The sequence below is a fragment of the Haematobia irritans genome, chromosome 5 (assembly GCF_050003625.1).
Source record: "Haematobia irritans isolate KBUSLIRL chromosome 5, ASM5000362v1, whole genome shotgun sequence".
Taxonomy (NCBI): domain Eukaryota; kingdom Metazoa; phylum Arthropoda; class Insecta; order Diptera; family Muscidae; genus Haematobia; species Haematobia irritans.
Window position 1 is genome coordinate 174,311,558 of NC_134401.1, and position 23,530 is coordinate 174,335,087.

Consider the following 23,530-nt stretch of genomic DNA (forward strand, 5'->3'; position numbering starts at 1 on the left):
TGTTAACCTAACAAATGGGTTATGGATTATGTCGTAAAATGTATTCATTTCCTTCAAAATGAAATTTTGCCAGCCGTTGCTACATTTATTTCCATTGTTTATCGTGGGACCATTTTAACAATAAAAGGAAATTTTCTTTCTTTGTGTCTTTTAGCTCCGAAAACATTTAAAAACGCACTAACAGATTTCTGAATAATAAATCTTACATAGTTTCTATGTAGTGTTACGTGATGCCTTTTGTTTAATATTGTTTCCTTTGCTTGTTCAACGTATTAATGTATTGCCGTGAATATTGTAAAAAAATAGGAAAAAACTTATTACAATTTTTTAAATTAATAAAATAGTAATATTAATCAACTGTAAATCAAAAGTAAATTAAATTTAAATTGCATTCAATAATTTTTTGTATTGATAATATTGAGTACTAACTAAAAAGTTTTTCGGCAATCAATGAATTTGGGTTCAATACAAATTTATTAAATTTGTAATTAATATGTGATGCCTTTTGCTTAATATTGTTTCCTTCGTTTGTTCAACGTAACATATTTATGTATTCCCATGAATATTGTAAATAACAAATTAAATTAGAAAAAAAACTTAATTTATTAATTTGATTTAAATCATACCTATTACAGTTTTTTAAATGAATAAAATAGTAAAATTAATTAAATTAATAAAGTAAATTAAATTAAAATTGCATTCGAGGAAGTTTTTATTTATTTATAATATTGGTTACTACCATAAATACAAATGTTTTCGACACTCAATGAATTTATTAAATTAAATTTTATAAAAGAAGTGTATTAAATTAATTAAATTATTTAAAATTATATTCAATTTAATTAACTTAGTTCAATTTGAGTTAAATTAGTTTAGAGTAATTTAAATAAAGTTCCAACAAATCTAAAGTATACATAAATAAATTATTCAAATTCATTGGAGTGTGCCAATGAATTTTTGAATTTCTTGTTATAATTATTTAAAATGCTCTATCCAAATATTTCACAAAGCATTCCAAATTTCAGTTGTTACCAATACTTCACATCAAGTGCCAAGACAAAGGCAAGATGTATTTAATATTCCATAACCTGTCGAATCGACATAAACTATGTCAAGGAAAAACGAAACTACTGCTACTCAGAACCGTAGAACTGGTTATCTCTATTTTGAAATGTTTACATCGTGTCCATGTCTTTGTTTTTCCATATAAATATGACTCACGGTATGTGACTGGTATAGCGAATGGTTAAATTGTCATGCCTCAATGTTCTACTGGCATAGAGATCGACAATGGAGACAAGTTGTTTGGTATGAAGACCATATTGGTCAATCATGGCAGCATCACAGTAAAAAAAAATAAAGGCACCTGCAACATAACTCTTCGCAAGAGGTGAATAGTTGACAATGAACTTTTCTCACATTTGGACAACAACAACAAAAAATTACAATAAAATGTAATGGAAATTAAAAAAGAATGTGAGACAATAAAGCAAAAGATATATTCAAGTGAAACAAAGATCATGGAATATGCAACAAATATAATGGCAAGTTAGCATTAGCATTGCAAAAGAATATCGATTTTTTGACATAACAATGCTGACCAATATTCAGATATGGGTATTCAAAAGTGATGATTGTTTCTTTGCTTAACTTAACATAGGCATCTTTACATATTGACACATTGATTTTATTGAAGTAAATATTGCCTCAATTAGCTTTGAATAGTCAACAATAGATAATTTTTAAATTACGCAAATTTTTAGATATCTTTTCTCAAATATATTTAATTGATTCCAAGGTAGTTACTTTTGGTCAGAAGCGATCGGCTGTTGCTATCAAACAACTGTAAAATGAAATTTCGTAACTTCTTTGGAATGTGAACATAACTCGTGCTTAAGATTCCATGAAGTAAATGAAGAATAATAACAAAACCTAAACTTTTTGTTTGAAATTATGTTCCTTTAATACCATAAACACATGAATGTGGCTTTGTACAAGTACAACAAAGTACATGTGAGTGTTTGTGAGAATATCCATAAGTTTTCGTGTTGTTGTGGACCGGAAACTCCAGTTACCACTTATGGGATATGTTTGTGTTTCCTCGTATTTCTATTTCCTCATGTCTCCCATCAGCCCAACCACCATTCAGTTCTGTTCGGTTCGGTTCGTGTCATGTCAAGTAATAACTATTGCTAAAAGAATGAATGGCAAAAAGTTTTCTTTCTGCTTCTGTGCTTTTTCACACTCACACATTCCAATGTTCACAATACAATGGCAGCTTAGACAATTATATTTATGCACAAGAGGGGTAGTGTTAAAATTTCTAGGAAATTCTTTGAAATAAGATGTTATTACTTTATTTTGTTTCTTCTTCTTTAAATCCTTGTTCACCATTACTTTAAGAGCTTCCATTTAGGCTGGTGCGTGCATTGAAAGAAATGTTCCAATAGTCAATGTTAGTTATTTGCTTTTACCCTATATCGGAGGAGAAGGGCTATGATCACTATAAAGAAAAGATTATAGGAGTACATATCTGATGGTTGCTACAAGACTAAATTGAAAGACGATATTCTTAGAAACTCGAACTTAAGGCAGAAATTATACTTTAATAGAATTTCAAATGCAAGTTGGTATACATTCCCCATCAAATGATTTGATCGCAAGAATTTACATCCATTTTCATAATAAAAAAAGTTGATTCTCTCAAAATCAGGCGATGCATACACGATGGCTTCAAAATCCATACACATATCTCATGAAGGTTAGGTCTAACTAAGATGCATATGGATTTAATTAAAGTAGCAGTATCGTTGAATCAGCCCGAGGACTTTTTAAATGATGTGATATGAAAAGTAACATTACGTCTCCTATTCTAAGTGAAACTGTCTATTATCAATGAATACTTCCCACTACTTTATTTAGCTCATTATTGCGGAACTCTTTCTAATAGAAGAGTTTGAACGTTCAGCCATACTGGCACAGTGTATCCTTCGGTTCGTCCTTCCATTTCATAAACATAATATATGTTTTCATAATTATGATTATCCTTTTTAAGTAAAAAAAAAACCTTGTAATAAAAATTTTCCTTATATTAACGAAACAAACCATTTTTTGGAGCAATTTTTAAATTAACAAAATTTCTCTAAATGTATTTGTACACGTTGTCCATTAGATAGAAAATAAGTTTTTGTTCGTCGCATTAGGCATCAAGACGTTTAGCAATGACTATAAATTGTTCTACATTTAAAGGAAAAAGTTTTACTTTTCATTTTTATTTTTGTTCTTTCTGTTTTGTTGCGTTTTTGTCATTATTATCATCATTTCACATATACGAGTATATGTATAGTAAAGAAGTAGAAGAAAAATGGGGGAGGGAGAAAGTAATATTTCTTAGTTGATTTGTTTGGATTTGTTTTGTCGGTGGGGAGGGGGTGCTTTTCTTACTGGCTCCTCATCTTGCCTATCGAATCTTATCTTATACGAGTTCACCCTCTTCAGTTGGGGACAGTAGATTGTCGTATTATGTGACAACGGATCGATAAATATTGATAAAATAAATTGCGTTACGCCATGAACAGAAAGAACATTATTGTAAAGCCTTTGCCAGGGCATTGGCTTTGGTCAGTCCTATCTCCACCAACCACCATCACTCTTTCGCTATGGGTGGATTCCAACACTAGTTTATGATGTTTAACTAAAAGTACACAAATCAAGAGTTTCACAGGCAGTTCAGTCTTAAGAACCCCCCACCCTTTGTGCCAATCTTAGGCCATAAATTCATCTCTGTGGGCCTAGGGCTTGGCCAGAATTTTCAAATCTAACACTTTCAACACGAACGTTATAATTATTTGCATTTTGTAACAATTAATTCGAAATGCCAACTAACAACACCCTTGACTCACAATTATGGCAAATGAAATGAATGTCTAGCTAGGACCAGCCATACTTGCAACTACAAATTATCCAAGTGCCAACTCCCTTGTCTGCTTCCGCTCACTGGGTGGTGTAGCAAAACTCCACCTCATTCCTCCAATTTTTCTTGCAAATTGATTGTGTAAATTAATTAGGGAAATATTAGAGCATTATTATCTCTGCTCTTATAAAATGAAGTGCTAAGAGAAGCTTTTAATTTTCATAAGCATCCATTGTGAAAAGGGGTTATAAATTAAAAGCTCAAATGGTTGAAGCAAACTACTGTTAATTTTTTTTCTTCTTTTTAATGAGATATTTAGAGAAATAGTTTGTAAAATTGCTGTAAACATTAATGTTCGATAGCTGTAGCAAACCATCAACGTTTGGCACATGGGAAACTAAATTGGGCTTATGGTGGTTTAAAAAACCTGTAATTGGAAGCTTTAACAATTCACTTTAAAAAATAAAATTTCGGTGTTTTCAATTGTTATTAAATTAATATATTAAATGCATACAATGCAGAAAATTTCGCATTGATTGGGAGCAACTAATCAACTTTTTTCATGGAAATGCCGAATTACGAACAAATTAACTCAAGTTACGAATTCTAAAAACTTCTTTCACTATATTCTGCGAATTGTTCCCGAAAGGTTCTGCGAAGGGCCCTTCTACAGTGTGTGGTTCTCCTAATTATTTTCTTCTAAGTGGCGTCACACATAATATGGTATCTGTTTGGGTTCAGATACATGATCATTTCTGTGTCAACAGACGGCTACCAGTGGACTGAAAAGCCTAAGAATGCCAAACGAAAAATCGATATACCACTATACCTCACCTAACCTACATAAGATTAACGGATATAAGAAATTCTGAAAAACACATTATTTTTGTTTCTTATATGCGGTTTTTCCCAATCGGCAACCAGTGATGCCAATTTGGTGCTTTTAGCACCAAATTTAGTGCTTTTTGATTTCTAAAAAGCACCAAATTGCTTTTTTGGTGCCTTTTCAAAAAAAGCACCAACTTGGTGCTTTCTGGCATTTTCATTTAGTGCTTTTGGTGCTTTTTTTTTTTTGAACAGTATTAAGTAATTGATACAAAAATTTTGATTAGACTTTGAAGAGCAGAAGAAACTCAAATTTATTGCCAAATATAGAATTAGATTGTTATGAAGATGGTATTGATTATTTTGTAATTAATATTGTTATTTAGGGTATTCTGTAGGAAAGTCGCACAACTGAAATAAGCAATAGACTCCTTCCATATATTAATATTTTGAAAGTTGAAAAACATCACTGATCAAAATGAATTGGACGAAAGCGTTAAAACTGATCAAGGTGTATACTTGAATAGCGGTTCATAATGGTGAGTACTAAGTTAGAGTTTTGCCGCTAAAGTGAAAACTATATCAGTAAAAAAGGCATAAAATTATGCATATTTGCTGCAAATTTTATTATAACTTGATGGGGTATAGCCAAAAGCAAATTTTCACAAAGTTTGTATTCCTTAAAATGAATTATTAAAGAAAAGTAATTGTGAAAAAAATAGTATTTTAGCAGCTAAAATCGATCTTAATACCCACTTTAACTTCATAAAATTAAAAATTCAATTCACAAATATAATACATGTTCGGAAGTTTTTTTTTTTTTTTAGTAGAGCAATTAATTTTCGATTTTGTGGTGGAAGGTGGTATGTTAGAATTTATAATAAATTTTTGGTGCTTTTTGGCCTTGGGGAGTTGGCAACACTGTCGGCAACTATTGTTCATAATAGTCAAAGGTGTTTTTATTCACATTCTTATATGAGATGTGCTTATATCTGTTACCCAATGTAAGAACCAGCGCCCACAATACCGCATGCTTGCAAGTAATTACTTATCCACCACCATGTAAAAGAAACTAAATTCCATTTAATAGGGAATTCATCCCAACTCAAAAATCTTGAGCTTCGTATCCATGATGGTATTTTAATATCAATGGCATTCATAACAAGCATTGCCTCATTTCCAGGTATTTTAGAGGGTCTATAGGTTATTGTTACACCAACATTTTTAATTGATATTTTACCATTGAGCCATCTTATAAAAATTAAAAATAAATTCTCCATGGAATTTCTAAGTTTGCCTCTTGTGCCTTGAAGTACTTCTTAACAAGCTGCACGGGTGTTTATTTAAATGTTATTGTTCACAAATATTTTGCACCAAGAATGGAATTTCTTGGAAAGCTTTTGTTTCAATTATTCTCAAAATGCGCAAAAACCATTTTAGTATGCCAAAAATAAAAAAAACACGACCATCAGCCACTGTCCATTAATCATTATGGGGGAAAGGCAAAATGAAGTTTCCTCGCTGATGCATCATGGCCGTATCTGCTTATTCTGGAGTTCTGGTTGTTTTTTTTTTCTACCATCGCTACCTCCATCTATGCTCCAGCGAAAAGGGACAAAAGTAATTTCGTTTGAATTTTCTCCTGACTACTCTCGTTTTTCTCCATTTCCATTTCAATGGAAAACTTGGGTCTTGATATGGTGCACACATCACCATAAATGGAAAGGATATATGAAAAATAATAGTAAATGTCTGGGTGGGCAAAAGAAGTGTTGGTGTAAAAATTTATTATACACAATTATTGTTTTTGAAAGACCATTTAAATGATTTACCGTTGATTGTAAATGTTTTCACACTCGCATCCATATGAATCGGAGCTGAAGTGAATGTCTATGATGGAAACCCTCAACGCCCTTCAGAAAAAAGGTCAAAAACGATTTTGTTTTGTTAATACCTTATTCAAAGAAAAATAAAATTCAACCTCTTTTATGAAATATGATAGTTGAGCTCTTCACAATTGTTATCATTATCAAACCTCTTTTCTTAAAAAAGAATATTGTGATAATTAATCTTCTACTTTTTATTGATGTTTCTATATCCCTATAAATTCTTTGGTTATCACTTGAATTGAACACAGATGTTTAAAATGGCTTAAATGTGGAAAAAAATCACAAATAGTAAACTACATAAATTGAATTTGTTTCTGAGGCTAAATCTAGCAAAAAAACTAAAAATTTTGATTAAACACAAATCCTTCTAAGAAAATGTAGAAATTACTTCTGGTCCTTATTTTCAGTTTTGCTTATGGGAAAGTGTATTATCTATCCTTAAATTCATATGAGAGCTGTGTAAATGAAAGTCTTCTAACTATAAACAGATGTTTTCATTAATAAATTGTTTTTGATTCTCTATAAATACTTTGGGAGATCTACAATTTATCGCTATGATCATTGAGCTCTTTTTAAAAAAGCATAAAAGTATTTTTGAAATAAGTAAATATTGATATATTTATTTTTTCAAATAAACCCTAACCTAATAGGCTTGAAGCATAAGTAACATTATATTTTAAGTAAAATTTATTGTTTTAGTTTAATTTCATTCGTCGTAAAAAATGCAGTATGTTTATTTTTAAAAGTTACAAAAACACCGCCTTACAAACTTTCATTGAAATATTGGCATATTTTTAGGCGAGTGTAATATTGAGTGGAAAAACATGGTATTATTTGCCGCATGAATCATTTCTAATATTTTTAAATGTAACCCATATTTTTAATTCATTTTCCTCAATAAAATAAGCTCCATTGTTTCCTTCATAACACTATCAAATCTACCATTTTATAAATGAATAAAGAAAATTATCACAGGAAATTTTTCGTAGAAAAAAAATATATATTTTCTCCCATTGTGCCATTTAAAAAAAAAAAATAGCATTCACTTTCCCCTTTTTTTAGTGCTACAACATTTTGAGAATACATTCTACAATACACTTATGCATCAATTGCAAGCAATTTAAATCCAAAAAGGACATGTTGGAATTTCTTGGCAATATTGTTGTGTCCAGAAAAAAAAACACACACACACAGAAAACGTTGATATCCTAATGCCCCTTTCGAAGAAATAATAATTTTATTTCTCTTAATGGAAAATGTAAATCAAAATATCAAATCATAAATCACAACATAAATCCTTTTTGAGACAGCATACGTTTTTCAACGCTAGCCACTTGTGGTAAGGAATGGGGTGGTGGCAGAGGGGGTATACAACTACAAAACGAAAAAAGCAGGGGCCAAGCGATTATGGTTTTATATCTTATTTCCATCACATGCTTTGTGCTCACACATTTGCTACTCATATCACAAGTGTGGTCAATTTCCTTGCAGTATCATAGCATATCGTCCTTTCTCTGTGTTTTCCATTTTCCAGCAAACACTGAATCGTAACGGATATTTCGATTTGAAAAGAAAAATAAGTGTAGAAGTTAAAAAAAACATAAAGCATACTGTTAGGATTTAAAGCCAATTATATTCACAGTTATCAAAATAATTTATTACTCTGAGATTTACAAGGATTCTCAAGCAATGTGTGGCGAGACAAGAAAACTAAACTACAAAGAACAGAATCAAAACCATAAAAATGTTTAAAAACTCTTACTCATACATTGCCACAACACTTACACAAACATACACATATACATATACACATGTTTCTACGCATGTACATTTTAGATTTACTATTATTTATATTGGTATTTCTATAAATGGGGAAAAAAAACGAAAAAGTTATTGACCATCTTATCTTGTGGATGCTAAGGAGTGCCGGGAGATCATAAACTTGTTATGTCTTTAAAACCAGCCTATAAATATGTTTAATGTATTTTAGTTTAGTTAAACATTCATATATATTTGACCGAACAAACCCTGTATGGTTATTTAAACCAAGTCTGTGTTTCCGATTCTATTTAGATTTTCAATGGCTTTCCTCTATTTCTCTCCCTCTGCTATTTAATTACCATAAATCATTTGGCCAATCATTGCCCCTAAGTGAATGCCATTGTTTGTGTTGGTTTGATTTTTCCTGACTCTCTCTCCCTTCCTGTTGCTCTCATTCAGGCTCTCTATTATCTCACCGATACATTTTGCCAAAGGGGTAATCATTGTTTCTCACTCCGTGAGATAAGAGCTTCAAAGCAATTAATATAAAATGAAAAACGATTAAAATTTAAATTGTTATTAAACACTAAAGTAAACACAGCCAAACAAACACTCATACACACCCACACACACACACACAGGCACACACCTTTATGTTGTCTTTCACACAAACACCATAAAGTATTTCACCCGATCCAAAGCAAACCAAATGCCATGTATCACTTTCCCATCCATCAGACCAAAAGTAAATATTTGCTTTGTTTCATATTAAATATGTTTCATTGGCTAAAAGCGTCTGGGAAATGGCGAATAAAATGTACGCGAAGTATGTACAATAAACAGTCGAGGAAAATCACCTAAGGCCTTAGGCAATTTTGAAAAATAAACTTCAAAATAATAAAAACCTCATTATAAAAATATGTATAAAATTAAAATGGTATTAAACAAAAATATTTATGTCTTATACAAAATCAAACATTTTTTAGCAGTCGATAATACAACAAAATTACATAAAAATTAAAACAAGATGTGGTGCTTAATGGTAACGAATTTATGGTTTTTTGGCTTTTTAAAATAATATAAGGGCTTTGAATTAAAATTACGTACACAATTGTATAACGTGATAAACATACATATGTATCACAATTCCTACCTACACAGAAAAAAATTCCGTAGCTAAACTAGCGCTAAATTCAACTTATTTTGTTTGCAAAAAATTATTTGTTTGTAATTAAATTGTATTATTTTTTTCGAAATTTTCAACAGACCAATAACATTTTCCTTTCTTAAGTATGTCTCAAACATTTTGTGAACTAAAGGGGTATACATTTCAATGAGTACACAATAAGAACTAAAGCAAAAGACAATTTTAGTACAATTTCCAAAAATACTTAGAATAAACTACTTATATTTTCCTGATTTTAACAACGCTTTAATCTCAAAATGTGCAGCACGAGTTAGTTCATTCTTCCTATAAAACAATTTACTTTTTTTCCTGCTCACTTTAGCTATTTTGCAAAAAAGTATAAACTCATGACGCCAGAGTGGTATAGGGTAAAAAAACCCTTACGAATACCTATAACTCCCAATAATAGCATTTTAATGTTTACAATGTTCTTTGGTCTATTTTCCCCCACTGTTTGTATGTACAAAACATTATTAAAATCTACTAAAATGTCCATTTGATAGTCTGACGTTTGCAGTAGTTTATCATGTGTATGCAAATATTTCAGCACCATTTGCTACATTTGGATAATTGAAAATTTTTGTATACATTTTTTTTCCAATATAAATTTTATGTTTTTCTTATTTACCTCAGTAATGCAAAATATGGAAATAATCCACATGGTTACAATTTTAAACTCAAAGTCACATAAATAGCAATAAATTTCAACAACATTTTTTTTTTTTTTTTGCCATGAAATAAAGTCTATTGGAAAAGTGATGTAAGTGTTTGGGATATAAATTTGCAATTGTTTAATTATTGGATTGTTTAGTCAGAGAAATGGGAAAGAGTAGTGGCTGGCGAGGAACAAATATTTGGTTGAACAGTCTGTTACAATTCTTTTCGGAATAAAATCTCAGACATGTGAAAATCCTTACATTTTTAATTTGCGCTCCCAATATATGACATTTGAAGATCCCACAATGAAAAAAAGAGTATATTTTTAGATCGAATTGTTTTGCAATGTCCCTAAAACAACTTTTTAATTTAATCGAATTGTATTGTTCCTAAATTTATGCAACACTATATCTAGCTAAAACCTAAATCAGGATATACAACAGTATTGTACTGGCATTCTATGATGATGAGCATTTCAATAGTCTAATATCTTTAAGGGCATCTCTCACTATGTCATCTCGAAATTTATGAGTCTAACTCCCAAGGGGATATGCTTTAAGGATATCTTCTAAATGGAAATATAGTATGACTTTAATGTTTGTGCATTAAAATTCTATGACTGTCCTATGGTTTAATATTTCATACCTTAAATTTGTAATTTATTAAATTTTCAAAGCATCTCTCTTGTCCAATGCTATCGCGTTGAAAGGGAGTAAGAGCAAAGTTTTCTTCATAAATAACAATCATTAATTGCGCTCATAAAATGTTATTATTTTGAATTTATGATTATTCACGTTGCCACATTAATTTAACTCTCATAACACCATAAACAAACCACAAGAACAAGCAGAGCAGGAAATGCCAACATTATACAAACAATCACATTTTCTTTATAAAGGCAGAGGTATGAGCTTAGGACATCACTATGAGGAATATGGTGGTCATATTTCACATTGAGAAACTAAATTTGAAACTGAAATATAACATGTTTGTCGGAAAAATGTAGTTTTGTCTGTAAAAATGTAAAGCTTATTATTTTGAAATAACTTTCCCACTGATGACTTTTCTAGTAAATTTGGAAACGAAACAAACCCAAACAAAGACAGCATCTCAAAAATCACAAATTCACAAGAAACAGACGAATCTTGACTAATGCTTTTCACGTCTGGTGAATGTAACTCATTTCCATATAACCTCAATGGTCGTCTTGCTGGAACATTAATTTTTTTTTTGTTAAATTTCTTCAAAGATAGGCAGATAATAACGCTCTGTGTCCGGTGGAAGGACAAGTGCGAGTGTAGGTGAATGCAGGGTGGGTGGATTATTTATGACAATTATTCTTTGCAAACGAAGCGAACAAATTGAAATTGAATTAGATACACTTATAAGCTTCATATTGGCCTGGAGCACTGCAAATTTACTTGACGCTTGCCATCCAACCTCACCAGCATGGCATTGGAGCATAAATAAAGTCTTGGGCCAAATGGCCATTGCCAGGAGCAATAATTTCTTGATAATTATGTTGGCCACCACCAGATAACTTCATGAGCCATAAATGAAATTAAAAGGACCATAAAAGTGACAGCTATTTAAATTTATGAAATACTCCGAGTTAGATTCATCCTTTTCACGTTTTTTCTCATTTGGTGTTATTTCTGCTTCTTCTTCTTCTTTCAGACCTGCTATGAATTGGAACGTTATTTGCGTGATGAACCTAAATTGCAGTCATACAAAAAGCTCCACAGTGAGATTGATTCATGGGAAATCTTTTCGGCACCAGCTCGTATTCTGGAAGAGCTGAAAATAAAAGAACAACATTTGGACTCTATATCAACCACCTCATCAGTATCATCACATTGTTCTGGAATATCATGGGATAGTGCCGGCTCACAGTCACTCAGCTGTTCGGTGGTAGTGAAAAAGGAACGTATCGATGATGATGACGAGGAAGAGGCTATGAATTCGGACAATGGCGAAGACAAAATGATGTTGGGCCATTTGCCGCCATCGAGTGAATTGACCCAATCTGCATTGCAAGCCCTTAGCAACTCCCATCAAATGGTGAGTAGTACGGGATGTACAACAACCACAAATACAGCTGTCATGCAACAATGTCCGCTGACGGAGAAAGCAATCAAATTGAGGGTGCTGGCCACTAAGCACGGCGGAGGTTTGAGTCCTCAGATTGTCAGCCATAACAATAACCATGATTATGCTCTACCCACCCTAACGCCTCCATCCTCCCCCGAATCGATACGTACGAATATCTCCTCGACCAGTTGCCAAACGGCTCAAATAGATGCCAGTGAACTGGCTGCTCTTATTCAGCAGCAACAAAAGCAACAGCGCCAACAACAGCAGCAACAACAGACACATGTGCCACCTACAACTGCCATCTTACGTTTTCCTTCAAATCCCACTGGAAGCACTACAGTTCCTCTGCTACAACAGCAGCCACAGCAGCAGCAGCAGCAACAACACCAGCAACAGTCACATAACGTACAACAACAGAAGCAAAAACAACAGTCAAATCCCAATACATCACCGCATCAGCAACCAGCCCTTGTGACAAGTGCCAATGGTACCGTATCCCACAATCATTTGACCATACAGACAGCCAGCGCCGCCACTAATACAGATTCGCAAACGGTTAATGCTCAGCTTGGGCAACACAGTAATTCCACAACACCCAGCACCAGCAACATTCCACGAAGTACCATAGTCCGGCTAACGACGGGTAATGGTCAGAAGAGTGGTGGTATTAGTTTGGCGCGCGTCATTCAAATGCAAGGTGGCAGCAGTGGGAACCTATCAGCGGCCGCAGCAGCCCTCCTCAATACAGCACAAGCGGCGGCAGCCGCTGCCGCAGCAGCAGCGGCTAATGGTACAGTATCGGCAGCGGGGAATGCTAATGCACTGACAGCAGCACAGATCACTCAACGGGGAACCCAGCTGCAGAATCCTCAAGTGACAGCACGTAAGTAAACCTACTAATTCATTATAAAATAGGGAGAGGGATTTTATGAATAACGAAGTGGAACTGTCATATTGAATTATTAGTGCCTGAGGCATCAAATTGTCATCGAGATATTATCTCGTTCGTTTGGAAGAGACAAATCTTAGGTTTCTGAGCCACGCTGGCGCACTGGCGAGTATGCACCCTTTCAATACGTGTGGACATTGCACACTCCCGTTTCAGCCGATCTTCTCCTCTTAATATTGTTGATATTATTTGTGAATGATTCACATCTCGACGAAGTGGTTTGACTCATAGCGTGGCCGTCAATTAAGGTTCGGGAACCACCGTGGTGCAATGGTTAGCATGCCCGCCTTGGGTTCGATTCCAGCTTCGACCGAACACCAAAAAGTTTTTCAGCGGTGGATTAGCTTAACATGGAATCGGGCAGCACTCAGTGATAAGAGAGAAGTTCACCAATGTGGTATCACAATGGACTGAATAGTCTAAGTGAACCTGATACATCGGACTGCCACCTAACCTAACCTAGGGTTCGACTATTGAAAGGAGAAATCTTATGTTTTAGCTAAAATTAGAAATCTATTGATAAGAGAGAGCATCTTCACTCTACACCCAAAGAAGGAATATGATCACCACAAACATGTTTCAAGTTCATAATGCTATTTTTTCTCGCCACACATAACATTGTTTTCTTCGAAATTAACATGGTTGCGCCAAACACATTCATTTTTCTCCCTAAAAAAGTGACATTGTGTTCTTTGAAACAGCTTAAATTTTTAGTTAACTTAATAAGCTCCCCTTTGAATCCCTTTTAGGGAAATCATGAATGTTAATTGGTGACCCAGTTATTGATATCTATGAGATACTCTCTCGAATCACCACTCATTTAGAATTTTATACAAATTGTGTTGATTAACCAATGACCACAATATCATAATGAAAATTTATCCGAACATAGGCCTGCTCCCAAATGCTCTGATCACTTTTGTTTGGTGGCATCAGTGGAAATTTGTATTGATTTTATGCTTTGTTCTTCTGATTACAGTGACCACAAAACCTCATCAACGTCAACAACACCTCCAACAACAACAGCAACAACAACAACAGCAGCAGCAACAACAAACAGCCTCACAACAACCACAAGAGCAACAACAAATCCTGCTACAACATGAACATAGTCCCGACGCCAAACGCCGGATACACAAGTGTCAGTTTATGGGTTGTAAGAAGGTCTATACAAAAAGCTCACACTTAAAGGCCCACCAAAGGACCCATACCGGTAAGTGTGCAATCTTTCTACACAATCTCACAAAACTATAAAGCACTAACCAACCAACCAACAACTACAACAACAACAGCAGCCAAGCACCCATTGGCATTAGCATTCATTCTATTTGATTCAAACAATTGTTCTATAAATATAACAACAACAATAATAAATATCCACTTAACACACATATCCAAATATAGGGAGTAAAACAATGTGTGAGAGAATCTGTGTGAGTGTATGTATTTGTCACCTACCTCACTCAATGTCCTCTCACACATGAGTAGCAATCAAAATAATAACAATCAGAATGAGAATGACAACGTTGCGTACTGCTACCATGAAATGAAGAAAGCCATTGTTCCCTAAACGACCATAACTCGCAATGACCTTCCCTTGAAGAAGGGATTCATTAACTTCCATCAAATGTCATCCACACATGTCCTTTTTGGTTGGTTCAGAGAGAGAGAGAGAGAGCGAGAGAGATCCTAAAAGTGGGTCGCCTTTAATGATATGGCCAATCAAAGTATCATCACATCAACATTAATTGGTTAAGGAAATAATTGAAATAGACGAGTTTGTATATGAAGATGGCCCATTAAACGAATAATTGTGGGCACATTTTTATTATTGATGAAATTTATGTTAGTTAAGATTGGGCCAATAGAAAGTTGCCTTTCTAAAGATCAAAATTCTTTGAATTTTATTTTAAATTTCAAATGGTAAGATAATAGCGGTTGACCATAGATGTTGGTCAAATATAATATACATTTAGACGCATTGTGTGATTTGCTCACAAATTTCTAGATAATTATCAAGCACACAAATTATTGGCCTAATAACAAAGGTTATGGTAAAATCACTACTACTAATACATACTACGAGTAATTACATATGAAATTCTGTAATATGAAAATGTTTTTTTTTTTTTGTTAATTTTATATTTCTTGTAACTTTTACATTAATTTATTTTCATATGTTTATATATTCGCATATTCATATTAGCAAATATATTGACTCCCAAAAAAACTATACACTTTAAGAAACTCTAGTACTCCTTACAACCTTTGATATACTCTTTTACAAAATTACCACAATATCGAGATAGAGATTATTTTTAATTTTTCACCTGCCATCTTTTTTTTTGTATCTCCGGTATTCATGCCTATGAGGCTTGTAAAACATTTTCCTAATTGTGTCTTACTCTTATCCTACACTTTCTGGGAAAAAAGAAAGCCAGAGACAACTGTGTTTCCTCCACAATTTTTGTGATAACAACAAAAATACATTTATAATGTTCTTTGTATTTTTCTTATATATTTTTTTTTAGCCAGACTTATTTTTGTTTGGTCTACGCACATACTCCTTCATATTTAACTACACCGCATAGATTTATAAGAAAAATATATCCTGTGTCACACAAACAAATCGTGATGTCTATTGAAATAGAGTTTTTTCTGTACCTCTCTTGGGTAACTGCCAAAAAGCCACCAGCCGAAAACTGTCGAAATGAAAATAATGTAGGCTTTATTCTTTTGAATATTTTTGGTATGGTAAGAATTTTCGGAACGATAGGAATTTCAGACTATAAAACATGCTTACTTACTGGTAGCAAAATAATGTTTTAGTTTATCCCTCAACAGATGATCGCTTATTGTATGGGTCAACAAACCCTATCCAATTCTCGTATTTCCCTCCATAATAGGGGACTTTAGTTATTTTAAGCCTAGTCCAAATAGTTTAACTTAGGAATATAACCAGAATTACGGAAATATTGTTTTGAGTGGATTTAGTTTGTGGGATTCTCTGAATTTATTCTGATACTTGATTGATAGTTTCGCTGTAAAAAGTAAAGGATGCTAATGAGGAATATAGAAGTTTGGATATCATCGTTAGGCTAACCCTCTTATAGTTTTATTTTTTCCTATTGGTAAAGCTACTCTTTCAGTTTTACCTAACATATAGTTTTTAGACTAAAAGTAAAGAGTAACGTGAAGAAATGAGCAAGATTTCCACTTGCCAAAAATACAGGAGATTTAAAATCATTTCTTCCCCTCGAGACCACTCCAAGTAATGGCAACCCTAATACACAGAGAAACCTTACGAACAATGATTCTAGTGCTATCATATATCTCAAGCTATGTCACTGTTCATCTTGGAAATGAGAAAGCCAACGGAAACGTAGATTCGCCAAATCACGCAAATGTCACTCAGATTTAAGTCACATTTATTATAATTTGAAGATATTCTCCATCATTTTGGGTTTCTCTTTCTCATGTTTTTCTTTTGTACACCAAGGGCTAAATCAAACTGGGAGTATATGAGTGAGAGTGTTTGTGTGTGTGAGTACTTCAAAGACTCAACTCCAAACCGTTAGACACATATATTTGTATATTGCCTTAGAAACGTTATTACCCCTGACAGAAGATGTCTGCCTCTGAGCCTGTACTTTGCCTATTTCTGATGGGCAGAATACCAGATTTTTCTTTTCGAGATAAGCCTTCTTTACTTGCTTTACTTGTGGATACATAAATTAAAAGGAACAGAGAAACATGAATGACAAAACTCTGCCATAGAACTTTCTCTCCCACTTTGGATTTATAGGCTCTTTTTGAGAGTGTGTGTGTTTCTTTTATATAAATGTGTCTGTATGGCTGTATTTTTACAGTACTTCTGCCGAAAGAGGGATTAACTTTTGTCACATTACAACACTATCAGCAATTTTGTACCTGTCTGGCTGGATAATATTCTAGTATATTGTTGTCAGGCAATGGTAAAACCAGAGCTAAATTTTAATCCATAAAAAAATAGAGATGCCATTCGTGAAATCTATTCTGTCCCGGAAAAAAATCAAAAGCAGATTAAATTGAATGAGAGTTTTAACTAAAAAATTGTAAAGGGAACAGCAACTTTACAACTAAGTCCAGCCAGTTTTTATTCATTTATCATAGTAAGCTTCAACTTTATAAAAAAAACTCTTTAAAACAAATTTGTTATACGAATTAAATTGAATGGGGTTAAAAAAATTAAATTGGACAATAGGTTATTACCTTCCCCATTTACTATCATAATTTTTTATGGTAAATTTTTAGTAAATTAATAAAAATAAATTAAATTAAATGGTATTAAAATACATTAAAATAAATTAAATCAGTCAATAAGTTGGATATGAATTAAGAAATTTTGTGATATATTTCTGGAACTTTTGTGATAAGTTGTCTGGAACTTTTGTGATCAAATATTTTCAAAAATTCAAAATTTTTCTACAAAGGATTTAGCATTTTTTTCGGCTAAATTTAAATAATTTGTACCATTTTATTAATTCGTAATCTGTTTTTAACCTATTTGAAAAACAAACAAAATAAATGTCCCATTAAAAATATGAAAAAATCGAGTTATAAAGATATTGACTCAAATTAACTTCCTGTGCATTTAAAATAAAGAACATCTTTGAAAGAGCATTTTTGGAAGTTCTTTTAAAGTTGTGTCAAATTTTTCTGCTGGGTATTCAAATGGTCGAAAACCATCCATCCACTGAAATTTCCACCAATGATATCTCTAGATAAATATATGCCCACATTTATCTTATCTTTTTCTTCACTTCGAATGGATGGCTAGGCAGCTATTTAGTATAGAAACTTGAATGGTTGTTAGGGATTTATGAAAAGACATCCACCAGGAGGCAGTCACAGGATTTCGTGCCTACCGACACCACCACATCTCATACAAAATGCTTTGAAATTGAATAATTGGTTATCATAAATTATCAGCCGCCAGTTTTTGTCTGTGAAAGGATCTTTTAGGCTTTAGAAAACCAAAAGCAACCTCCAAAACTTTTCTAGACGCGCGCATACACGCGTTCAATGACAGTCATCTCCCTATTCCTATATTCTTGGTATTACCAAGAAAATTGATAAACTTGGAATTCTTCTATTGTCGTTTCAAGATGAAGCCAAAATATGTTCAAAGAAATTTGTTTAAATGTTTTTTTTTTTTTTGTTGCTAGTCTGGCTCGGTTTGTGGTGGGCAAAGTCATTAAAATTCTTTATTTACTCTTTTTGGCGAATGTCATTGGAAAAATTAAAGCCACAAAAATACCAGCCGGTCTCCCCATATTTTAACCATAGCCATGGGGAGGGAGTTTGTTTCCACACAAACTGCTAGAAAGTGGCCAGGCAAAGAGTTTTGAGTAAAAGCGTTAAACTGTAAGGTGTTAATTTGTTAAAACCCTTTTATTGTTCTAAGTTTCCTCTTCGCAATAGCCTTTCATCCAAGGCCTGATTATGAGGGCGTTATTGGTTTGTTGTTTCATTGGTAAGCTTCCTTTGAGCTCCTGTGTGTTGGAGAGGAGAATTTGTGTTTGGCATTAACATTCTTGATGATTAGTTAAGTATTTTTGGACCTACACACACACACACACACACACATACAAACAGTTAAGCTCAAAGACAATCTCTTCTAATTCTTTGTAAAATTCTTTGAACGACATTTCCTTCTACCGCAACATCTCCTATTATGAGATTTTCCTATTGTTTGTCAAAGTGGAAATTCTTGAAAAAATGTTTTAGGTTAGGGGGTGAAATATTAAATTGCTCTTGACAACAAAACAGATCTTAATACCATTAAATATGACCTCGAGGCTGTTGGTTGCCTGATATCGTCACAAATATTTTTGTTACCTCTTCTAGTTAAGCATTTGGATAATCCGATATGACAGATGTAGGAGGTTATATGATTGGATTATGTGAAATTGAGTTGAACCTAATGCAATGTCGTTTGTTTGAGTGACTAATCTTCGCAATGCGAGAAACTCAAAAATTTGATTTCTTGAGTCCTTTTAAGAGCTTATTTAAACAATCTAAAATCGGAAAGATCTACAATTTTAATTTAATTTATTGATCTATTACAAGTGATCATGCCCGTTTTCATAATATTGTGGTTAAAAAGTAAGTTTTTTATGACTAACTTTGCCCTTATCTAACTGATAATAAATAATACTACTTGAGCGTTATGCGTCATTTTCGTGCAGAAATTCGTCCAAACTACCAAAATAATGAGCCATATATGGGAGATGGGATTTAGTACGGTAGTATGACTGCAGGCTATTCCAAAACTCAACAGCCCATTCCGCACGCAGAGAAGGAATATGATCACCTCAACCATGTTTCGAGAGCAAAATGTTATTTTTGGATGTTGACCATGTAACATGTTTATGGCAAAAATGTTCTTTTCTCGCCAAAAATAATATGCTTGCCGAAATCAGACACATAACCTCCGAGAAAATAACATGGTTGCGACAAACATGTTACATGGTCACCATTCAAAAATAACATTTTGCTCTTGAAACATGGTTGAGGTGATCATATTCCTTCTCTGGGTGCGGGGAACGCGTTTCAAGTAGATGGCTGAGATTAAACCTGGCCATTGTTGAGCCTGAAAAATCCCGAACAAATAAATAACTTTAACTCAAAACGGTTCGAACTTATGCTATCTAACATTATTATATTATTTTCCCCACCTTGACCTTATACATCTCCTTATTGGTACAACCTAATATTTGTATTACAGTCTCCTGCAGTTATTTTTGTACTATTTTTATTCTACATCCAATGAAATGGGTGTATCAAATTTAAGATGAAAAATATTTTAATTTCAAGATAAATTGCTTAGAATAACCTGGAAATAGGATATGAAGACAAATTCTCCGGCCAATGAGGTGACAACTACAAGAACAAAATGAACAAATTAAAAAAGGTCACTGACAAAAGTCTTCGATGTTTTTAACCCCTTCAATGTTCATCCCGACAAATGGCTATAAAATTGTTGGACCGATGAAATAAAGCCTCGTTAAGAATGTTCATGGACTAAAGGACATAAAAATTCAATAGGTGCAATACATCAGATGTGTTGGTCTATAAAATTCTCTACCGATGCATTATCGTCGTCATCATGTTCCTGTAATTGCTGGGGTTTTTTATCCAAGACTTAAGCCATAAATTACCTTCGATCTGTACTGCGCTGAGCCTGAAGAAAAAGACTGCTCGTTTATTAAAAATGTCTGCATAGACATTTTATGTGCGGCAAACGAGCATGAATTAGTAGCATGTATCTTTTATCAGCTTCCGAACTAAAACACTCTGACATACGTGGCCATATCTCCCATCTCCACAAAAGACAAGGGGCCAAGATGGTGGTCGTGCTTATGTTTGGCGGTGTGAGAATAACTGCACTTTTGCGGAAGTCCTTGTTGGTGTTGCTGGCAGAATAGTGCTATGGTTCGAGACATCTGCAACAATAGCAAAGCCATCTTTATGTGGGTCGATTTCAAGTTGTCGCCAATTTTATGTGCGTGTCTGCTTTTGACTTTCTTAGCAAATGAGTAAAGTATCCCCTATATAGAGAAACGAAGTATCCTTCCACATTTACTCACACATACACTATCATGGATTATTTTAAATACATACATACATACATTATGGCTCATTTCCGAATGTCGGCTTGTTCTTTTCTTTCCGTTTACATTGGTTTGCGGAATTCCTTGTCCTTCTCAGAGTTGCTGCTTTTTTGTTTTGAGGGGAGGCGGATGTGTTTTTATATTTTTCGGTTATTTTATGGGTTTAACCTCATTCCGGTTTTCTTTTGCTTGGTCATTCCTTTTGCCAACATCGTAGTTGGCTGACATATCCAAACCGTATAAATTCTAAAAGATTGCAGTGCCACACAAAAAAAAAACAAGAGATAAACGGTAAAGCTACAAGCAAACTTAAATTGACCTCATTTCAATCAGGAAGGATGAATGCATGTATCAAACTGTTCAATCATCATAGGGCCCACCACCCTGTGGGTTGGGGGGGTCTCAATGGACATATGCAGCAGCATGCAAGGACATTTTGGCAAAATCTCTGATGTTACCTTAAAAATCGTACTGAATCGACAAATCTTTTACTGGATTATATTGCAAATCAGAAATTTTAATTTTTTTTGTGATTGGTTGACTATGAGACATGTTTGGCCTAATATAGGTATCTCTCTTGCATGCTATGAAGCTGTGTTAGCATGCTTATATAAATTACAAAGGCCATTAAAATAAATGCAAGAAAAATGTTTTGTAACAAATATTGTCTAAACAAAACATATTCCATAGCAAAGACTTTGACATATCCATACTTGAATTTTAAAAAGTTCATATCCTTTGAAAGATAACACAAAAAAATAGTCAATCTTATTTGACATGCTGCTTTTGACTTATAAAGTATGAAGATTAGACATATTTTGAGTTATTAATGAATATACTCACATCAAAAAAAATATTTCCAGATTATTTCTGTAGTATGGAATAAGATACATCTCACAAAAAACAGCCTTTTCAATTTATAGAGTCTTCGTTTCTTAAATCAATCCAAAGAGTGTTTCAATCAAAGTTAGCTAAAATGTTCCAATATTTAAATCACCATATATTTTGCCAAATTTATTAAGGGAATAGGGTATAATAGTTAATGAGTGTAGCTCGAATCCACCGTGGTGCAATGGTTAGCATGCCCGCCTTGCATACATAAGGTCGTGGGTTCGATTCCTGCTTCGACCGAACACCAAAAAGTTTTTCAGCGGTGGATTACCCACCTCAGTAATGATGGTGACATTTCTGAGGGTTTCAAAGCTTCTCTAAGTGGTTTCACTGCAATGTGGAAAGCCGTTCGGACTCGGCTATAAAAAGGAGGTCCCTTGTCATTGAGCTTAACATGGAATCGGGCAGCACTCAGTGATAAGAGAGAAGTTCACCAATGTGGTATCACAATGGACTGCATAGTCTAAGTGAGCCTGATACATCGGGCTGCCACCTAACCTAACCTAACCTAACCTAACCTAGCTCGAATCCATGTTTAGCATACTAACAAGAGAACTTTGAAGAACTCTTAAATGTCACGAGAATTACTGAGAGAAGCTACTGAAACTGAGATTTGTTTATATTAGTTTTGGAACTTTAACATAACTTCTCCGATTGTCTCAGGTGATCCCAATCCTTTATTTAGGAAATGCTATACCCGCTTCATGCTATACCCGAACTCGAACTTCAGTTTCCCTTTCGCGTCATATGAATCTCGATATAAACATATTCGTCTACCTACACTCATATATCCCCACTTCAGCAAATAAGAAGCGTAGTTCACTTGCGATAGAAAAGGTTTGTTCAAATATTTGCATACTTTTAGGCGGTATATAAATCTGATCTAAGAAGAAACAAGTAAGGAAAGTCTAAAGTCAGACGGGCCGACTATATTATACTCTGCACCACTTTGTAGATCTAAATTTTCGATACCATATCACATCCGTCATATGTGTTCGATAGACTTCTACAAAATCTATAGACTCAAAATTAAAGTCGGCTAATGCACTAGGGTGGAACACAATGTTAGTAAAAAAATATGGGAAACATTTAAATCTGAAGCAATTTTAAGGAAACTTCGCAAAAGTTTATTTATGATTTATCGCTCGATATATATGTATTAGAAGTTTAGGAAAATTAGAGTCATTTTTACAACTTTTCGACTAAGCAGTGGCGATTTTACAAGGAAAATGTTGGTATTTTGACCATTTTTGTCGAAATCAGAAAAACATAGATATGGGAGCTATATCTACATCTGAACCGATTTCAACCAAATTTGGCACGCATAGCTACAATGCTAATTCTACTCCCTGTGCAACATTTCAACTAAATCGGAGCAAAAAATTGGCCTCTGTGGCCATATGAGTGTAAATCGGGCGAAAGCTATATATGGGAGCTATATCTAAACCTGAACCGATTTCAACCAAATTTGGCACGCATAGCTACAATGCTAATTCTACTCCCTGTGCAAAATTTCAATTAAATCGGAGTTAAAAATTGGCCTCTGTGGTCATATGCGTGTAAATCGGGCGAAAGCTATATATGGGAGATATATCTAAATCGGAGCCGATTTCAATAAAATTTAGCACACTTGACTACGCTACTAATTGTACTCCTACTGCAAAATTTCAACCAAATTGGGGTAAAACTCTGGCTTCTGGGACCGTATTA

At 33.6% G+C, this 23,530-nt stretch overlaps 1 protein-coding gene across 1 annotated transcript in view; it reads left to right on the forward strand.

The window, feature by feature from the left end:
- Nucleotides 1-23,530, forward strand: part of luna — a 372,732-nt gene that overhangs the window by 339,354 nt on the left and 9,848 nt on the right. The window contains exons 3-4 of the mRNA XM_075310254.1: nt 11,909-13,208; nt 14,254-14,487. Of these exons, the coding sequence (XP_075166369.1) occupies nt 11,909-13,208; nt 14,254-14,487 (1,534 nt within the window). The remainder of the gene's footprint in view (nt 1-11,908; nt 13,209-14,253; nt 14,488-23,530) is intronic.